The sequence below is a fragment of the Anarrhichthys ocellatus genome, unplaced genomic scaffold (assembly GCF_004355925.1).
Source record: "Anarrhichthys ocellatus isolate YVR2014 unplaced genomic scaffold, GSC_Weel_1.0 scaffold29, whole genome shotgun sequence".
In the NCBI taxonomy this organism is placed as follows: domain Eukaryota; kingdom Metazoa; phylum Chordata; class Actinopteri; order Perciformes; family Anarhichadidae; genus Anarrhichthys; species Anarrhichthys ocellatus.
Window position 1 is genome coordinate 1,757,665 of NW_022280059.1, and position 7,541 is coordinate 1,765,205.

General features: G+C 44.4%; 1 protein-coding gene across 17 annotated transcripts in view; it reads right to left on the reverse strand.

Moving 5' to 3' along the window:
- Window positions 1-7,541, reverse strand: part of ryr1b (ryanodine receptor 1b (skeletal)) — a 74,023-nt gene that overhangs the window by 58,732 nt on the left and 7,750 nt on the right. For all 17 annotated transcript variants that reach the window (XM_031863706.1, XM_031863699.1, XM_031863698.1 and 14 more), the window contains 2 exons: window positions 515-637; window positions 304-405 (listed from right to left, as the gene is read on the reverse strand). In XM_031863706.1, coding sequence (XP_031719566.1) covers window positions 304-405; window positions 515-637 — 225 coding nt within the window. The remainder of the gene's footprint in view (window positions 1-303; window positions 406-514; window positions 638-7,541) is intronic.

Sequence of the window (7,541 nt, forward strand, 5' to 3'; positions counted from 1 at the left end):
ATTGGTGTTTGATTTCTTATGTAAAACAGCAAAGATACATATTTCCATAGATGTCGTAGTGTTCCTCTTAGTGAAAAGGTATTGAGGAACACTAAACTAAAAGAAAACGGTGTGCTTAAGAAAATCTGTCAACAAAACTAGATAGTCGACTACATTATAAAAAGAACAGACATAGTTTTCATCAGTCAGAAATATTCTTCATACCAAAGTGTATTTCTTTATTTATCATTCATTCAAAAAGAAGGTCCAGTCTCCATCCCCTTTCCAAACATTCTTCTACCTATTGCTCATTTGGAGTCCTACCTCGGTCATCTCCACCGTGTTGGCCAACATCTCCTGCAGAGCGCGGACCGACAGGGACTGCACCAGAACGAAGCTGCATATGGCCAGGTCCGGGGGCACATTCTGCCCAACGTATACACAGCACAGAGGGGGAAAAAACAAAGAGTTGATGAACACACGGTGTACATACAGTACAGGACGGACAAAAAGAGAGAGAGAGAGAGACTCTTACCTGAGCGTTGGATGTGGTTTCCAGGAAGCAGAGACGGTTCCCGAAGCCCTCGCAGGACAGACAGAGCTTAATCTGCTGCTCCTTCAGGATGGAGGCCGTGCACTGCAGAATCACCTGGTCATCCTGCAGCCGACACACAAACACGACACGTTTATAAATCACTGGCTTTTCTTTTGCAGGACACGTTATTTTATGTTCACACTACTGAGTTCAGTTCCCTTCGATTCTTGCTGCTGCTTGTCCCTGAAACGCCCACTTTGTCATATTTTAGTACACATCTTTTTGTGTCTCTACAGCACATCGCTTGACATTTGGTGCAGGCAATGTTGTTTGCAATACTGACCTTTTATTGACTACAGTGACATGCTTCATAAGGAGTGCTGAAGAGGAAAACCTGCAGCACATAATGGAAAAAATTTAAACTTGCTGTGCAGTACGCAAAAACTAAAAAACTCCAGGAGACATTTTCATTGTTTGCTCTTTCTTTTCCAATCATAAAACTATATAGTTGTATGTCTTTTGAAATTAAATAATATTGTTATTTTGTCTGGCAGCGTTTGTAGCTGATTGCAGAGTATAAAATATGCATTTAAAAAAAGTGACATTCAAAGATTTATATTTTTGAATGACCAGCTGAGAAGGCTACAAACAGCTGTTCTCAGTACAAAAGACACATGCAACTCAGTTGCACAAGCAGAATGCTAACCGACAGCAATTTGTTGCTCCTCGTCAGACCCCGGACCCTCCAGAGGCCGCTGTAAACACGGCAATAAACACCACCCCCCCCCCCTGTGAAACCCACACCTGACACTCAACATTCTCAGCTGCTCCTTCTACTCTGCCACTCAGTGGATGCATCACTTAACCCGATTAAATATTCCTCTCTACAGTTCTGGACAGATCCCTGACTTTTCTCCCCTCTCACCCAACAACTAATGACTCATTCTGTCTTCACGTTCTTGACCCGTTCACTGTCTGCCCTGATGATTCAGCGCCACCGATGTGCCGTGACTTATAGTGTTCAGGAGAACAGGGCGGACAGCGCGGGAGTATGCATGTTTATGAGAATGGAAAGTGTTGCAGATCCGTGTCCTCATAACATGGACACCTCTCTTATACCCAGAGGCCTCTCGTGTTTCTTTGGCTGAAGAGTTTCCCCTCTTCCTTCGGCCGGGCTATCATCTATCTCACCTACAGCCTTGAAATGTCTCCTCCCGTCCTGTCCTCGTGTTCCCTGCTTTGCACTCTGGAAAGTGGAGCAATGCGCCCTCTTCCCCTTCACTGCAGACACGAGCAACACAACTCCATATGCGACTCAAGTTGCTACTAAAAAACGCACATGGACAGTAGCAACGGGGGGCTTTCGGGCAAAATCTGTAAATCTCAAGGAGGTATTGTGCAAAAGAGGGATCGAGTTTCCTATCGCGTTAAAGCAAAGTGGTGGGATTTCTTTTTCGTACACCAACAACATCTACCTCTCACACTGAGATGAGTAGCTATATGCACTACGGCGACATGGAGGATGTTCTGAGACGAGAAGTTGTAACTGGGCCAAACAGGCCACGTTTTTGGAGGACAGTGCATACGGACTCAGACTGCAGTCCCCATTAAGAGACAGGGCTGAGCTTGTGGCTGTCTAAAAGCAGACTGAAGTAACCGAGTGACTCACTGCTCCGAGACGAGATGTACGATCGGATGACAGCCGTGGACGATGTATGCCCCAATGTTCATCCATCCATCTATTCCTACAAATCTACTTCACTCTACCTCTCTAGGCAAGATCAAAGAGGGAAGAGGACCCAGAGAACACGCTACCTTGTTTCTGTATTAATATCTCATCTATGCAAATCATTCTGTAAATATGTCCTTAGTGTTATAAAAATGAGGACTGTTATTCTTTTATAGAAATATGTGGTCTGGATTTTGATTAACTGCTGAACCAGCTACAAATCCTCTGAGTAAGTGACCGTGGGAACGTTTGTAGGAAGCCATTAGTATAATAGAATAGGGTGTTTTATTGGTCTGACGTCATACAACAAATTATTTTCAAGGTAAAAAGGGAGAGGGAAACAACCTCTCATTCATCAAATGAACAGAGTGGACTTTGAAACTTGGGCCGCGGTCGATTACGGTCGAACCACTTTCCCTTGAGCTTAATAGAAAATGTCGTGAGGTCAAGGAAAGATGTGAGGGAGAATTTATAAGGATTTAGGAAAAGACAACCGCAGTGCTAAGAGGATCCGGCTGGTCAGAGAGATGTTGCTTGCTTTTTCTTTTTCTATTTATAACAGATATAAAATGGAAGATGGCTACAGTGACAAACTCCACGCTGTTCAGTTCAAGTAAGGATTCCTGTCCAAAACAGAACCACACTTCCTGGAAGGATGTTTTCAATTAATCCATAAATACACAATTAAAACAACGACGGCAGTTTGTTATGGACAGCAGATGGTGTGGCGCTTTAAATGTGGCCACAGCAAGGAATTGTGGGACGGCAATAACTCCTTTCCTTTCATACAGGATGGTCCGGTGTACCCTCTGCTAAAGGAGGCACCTTTCCCTATAGTGTTTAGAGTATTTGAACAGTTCGTATCATAGCTGACACTTTACACTTTTGGACCATTTCACTCAGTTAGGAACTGTCCGAAGCAAAAAATTGGACCACAGCCTTGGATTATTTCACAGACTCAACCAGTCAAGTATGATATTGGGCAGAAGACAGAACCTTGAGAGAACCGGCTGACGGAGCAGATAAACACAAAAGCCTCAGCCAGCACTTGGTCCATGGCTGGACGGACTTTTAATAGTCTTCTGACAAGTGCATCAGCAGCTACAGAGCTGTGTCCTTACAAGAGTCGCACTGTGGACCACTTCCAATGTGAATATGTGAAAAGCTGACACACACACCCCCGGGCTTAACTCACCCTCATATTAATAGAGGCAGCTTTCAGGGTGTGCACCTGACGCTTTATTGGGAGCCGAGCACATCTCTTGATTATTTGTTGATCTCAGGTGACTGTATCTGAGCCGAGGCAGGTAGGCCGCACAGGGGGAAGCCTAGGCCGTGCGGGGCAAAGACGTGAAACCCATGTGATGTCCCATCAGCACGGTGGGTGTAGAGTTACAGCGGCGGCTAAAGCATCCGGGCTATGTGGACGTTTGGGGTCAGAGGGAGAGGAAGAGACAATTGGATGTAAACTGGCAGACAGTCAGACAAACAAACACACTACTGTGCGCAAATAGAGGTGTGTAATGCAGCGGGGATTAACAGCCATGGGCACGGATAGCGCCTGAAAGCAGACACCTTTGTGTATTCTCTAGGGCCCGACTGTTGGTGCAAATGCAGAAAGAGGGTAGCCAGGGTTCCCCAGACGAGCAGACACGCTGCTCGTCCCCCACAGGAAGCAGACCGATGCAAAATGGTGAGTATATATCCGCCCCCTCCGATCCATTCTCCATTTTGTGCCTCCTCCATCCTCAGGCTTGTGACTTGGAAATCGATCTCAGCGCTCCATCTTGATGGACATCCCAATTCCTTAAAATGCTCGAGGAGCAAGGAGGCTTGTCGGACGGGCTATAAGCGAGGAAACACCAGTGCATCGTTTGCGAAAGACTTCTCTGCACCTGTGACGTATAAAAAGAGGCGTGACACTGAAGCTGTGCAACATGCCATTTAACTGACAGCTCCGAGGCTCATTTCGTTAAAAAGCCTGTTGCTTTGACTCCTCTCTCCTCGCGTCTCTTCCTCGCCTCCTCTGCTCGCATCTCCTGTGGGCGGGACTAAGACGGGGAGGAGAGGAGGTGAGGAAAGGAATCCAGGATGTACAAATTGGGAAATGGGACCCATGGTCTCCAAGAGAGAGAGAGATCAGATCAGTTTATCTGGTGACCTGCTGTGCGGGACATTTTTATACTCAAATGATGCTATGATGGGAAATGAACACAAGTCTTCTCACCGGCAGGTAATCAGCTGCTTCATGTATTTGTCTGCAAGTTGAAAGGGTTGTTTTTAAAATATTGTTTACTGTTTCGCCCAGATTTGTTTACATCTTGGTTCACGACCGATTTCTGAATATTTTCATCTCAGTATTGGTTTCACCTTTTTTACACCATACTCTCTCATTCTGAAGTGCCACTGCATCGCCTGCCCAGAAACCAAATCCCTCTAATCAAACGAATAATGACGAATAATAATGTCCTTTCTTTGTTTACGTTCCAGATTTCTGCCCCACGCTCTGACCACAGTGTGCTGACACAGGCCATTGATTGTGTTTCTGTTGACATAAAAAGAGAGAGGGGCAGCACATTGCATGGTACGTGGGTGGAGAGCGGTGATGGGGTTTCCCTTTGAAAACTGGCAGAGACCATGCAGGTGCACTATCAGGATCCTCCATCACAGACTGCAGTTTGAAGGGCCTGGTGGCCCCCCGCTTTGCTCAGCCATGCACTCTCTCTCATGTTTTCTTCTCTACTTGCTCGAATAAAAATCTCCCAAACAACCTGCCTATTTTCTCTTTGACCCTAATTTTGAGTCTTTCTTTCAAACATTTCTCATTTATAATCGATAATTTATTTTTTAACTTAAATCAATGCCTCTAAAGCATTTTGAGATGAGACTCTTTTCATGCCCCCCCAAAGACACTGTAGAGTGAGAGTTAAGGGTCTGTGCCGCTCGAGGATACGAAAAGTGTGAATATAAAAGGTCTGGCTAAGAGTTTAGGTTACACACACACTACACACCGTCTCTTACATATCACCTCGAAAATAGCCAAACCATCTCCTTAATTCCCCACCAGTGTCAACAGATACAGATATAGTTCAGGAGAAGTCAGGCTTTTCTACTGCAGGTAACTGCTGCTGCCACTCTACCTCAGAGTCCAGCCCAGCCCAGAGAGTTACGAGGACAACATACATACAGTATATATACTATATATATATATATATATATATAGTATATATATAAGAATTTGTAGGTAAACAGCTCAACCGAAGTCTCCAGGAATGTATGTATTCTCTCTCTCTCTCTCTCTCTCTCTCTCTCTCTCTCTCTCTCTCTCTCTCGACATTTAAAAGCCTGTCTCAGCAGATCATATGATGGTGGCAGTGTTACAAATGTTCCATACATTGAATGAATACTCATAAGCGACGTGTAAATCGCCTCATTTTCAAAACCTAATAATGATGCATAAACAAATAATATAATAAAGTGAACTATGAGAGACAGTGATACAGTTCTTTGCCTCTGCTTTGGCGTCACAATACAACAGGTTTAACTAAGTTTCTCTGCTGACTGGCTGACAGTGGGACACCAAAACAAAAATGATTTCATTAAGAAATAGCATAGGCATATATCCTGGTGATATGTGGTATAACGTGCTATGAATGACGGGGTTCTGTTATGACTATTGTGCCGCTGAGAAACCCTTCAACCGCACACAGAAGGGCTTCGTCTCTCTCACAGTCAGCTTCTTCTGCCGTCGCTCACACTACTCTGTTTGATGTTCTCCGTTATCGCTCCGTGCTCCCCTCGTTATTCCGTGTGCGGGCCTCTTTTTCTCTCCCGTTACCTCTGCCTGCTCTGCCCTGGGCCTTCCCCCTCGGCTCCTCTCCTATTTTAGGTGGCTGCACCTGTCACTATCACATTCCCTCCTTCTGCTGACCGGCAGATACTTGGAGCTCTCACTCGGAGAAAGAGCACTCTCTCCTGCTAACAGGGAAGGCATTGGGCAGAGGAAGACATAGACGATTAGAAAAATCAGCCAATCACTTCCCAAAGAAAAGCAGATTACTTTTGAGTTACTGAAGTAGGGAAAATTGAAAGGACAGGCATTGTAAGTCTCAAAGCTTATTGGGTTCCAAGTTTCAGCAACACTGGTAAGAGAATTAGGGTTGAAATCAAAAACTAAATATCCAAAAACTCTTTTAATAGGTTGCCAGGAAATATCTACATAATAGCATGACTACGTTTCCATATCTTATGAGTTTCACTCTGAACTGAGCTGCCGGGTCCTCTGGGCTGAAACAGTGATCATTCACAAATCAGATTGGAAGACACGCTGATGTTGATTTTCATTGGCACGTATTGTTTTGACAGCCCACACACACACACACAGGCTTCATTCCCCTCCGGCTCAGTTAAACTGCTGCTACTACGCCGCCGCCTCTGTCTTTTCAAAGACAATAAGTCTGGCAGACAGCAGCAATTCAAAGGAGATCACTGGTGTACATAAATGATATTCTAGCTGGCCTGAATCCAAAATCTCGAAAAGAAAAGAAAAAAAGTCTATTCGCCATAGAAGTAAGCAAAGACGAGCAACATCCCATAGTCCACATGAAGCTTAATAGCCTGAGAAAAAACAAATCAAACTACAAACAGCCGATCCTTGAACCTCTCTTGAAGTCCACAAAGCACACACAGTTGATCTTCATAGTTTCATCTCAGCCTTCGCTCGAACTCCTTCATCAACAACACCATATTGTCTGATTTATTTTCTGCAGCACAAATGAATGACTCAGCTGTGGATCCAAAACATTTTTCCTCTCTGGCAGAACTCACATTCTGGACGATTTTGGGCATGTTGGAACAAAGGCAGTGAGAACTGATGAAGTAAACATTGGGCGTCTGGAGTGGTTTAGCTACAGCACACGTTATGCTGCATTAGCTTCTGAAAGAGACCAATGCCAGTGTTTTACATTTACAACAAATCACATCGATCACTGCCAGCTATTGTGAACACAGAGCTGCTTTGTTTCAGAAAGTTGGTTTCCAATAACTCCTGAACACAATATGAAAAATTATTGATAGAGCAGGCAACGATGACGCAAACTAATATGGATTTGATGTTTGAATTGCATAAGATTAATGCATCCAAAACTACACGTATTCATTAATAGGACTATGACTGACGTGTTTTATTTTAAACTATTCGATGTCTACTGTCCATCCAGAGATCGCTGGATCTTTAGAGTTGTAAAAGGTGACACACACACACACACACACACACACACACACACACACACACACACA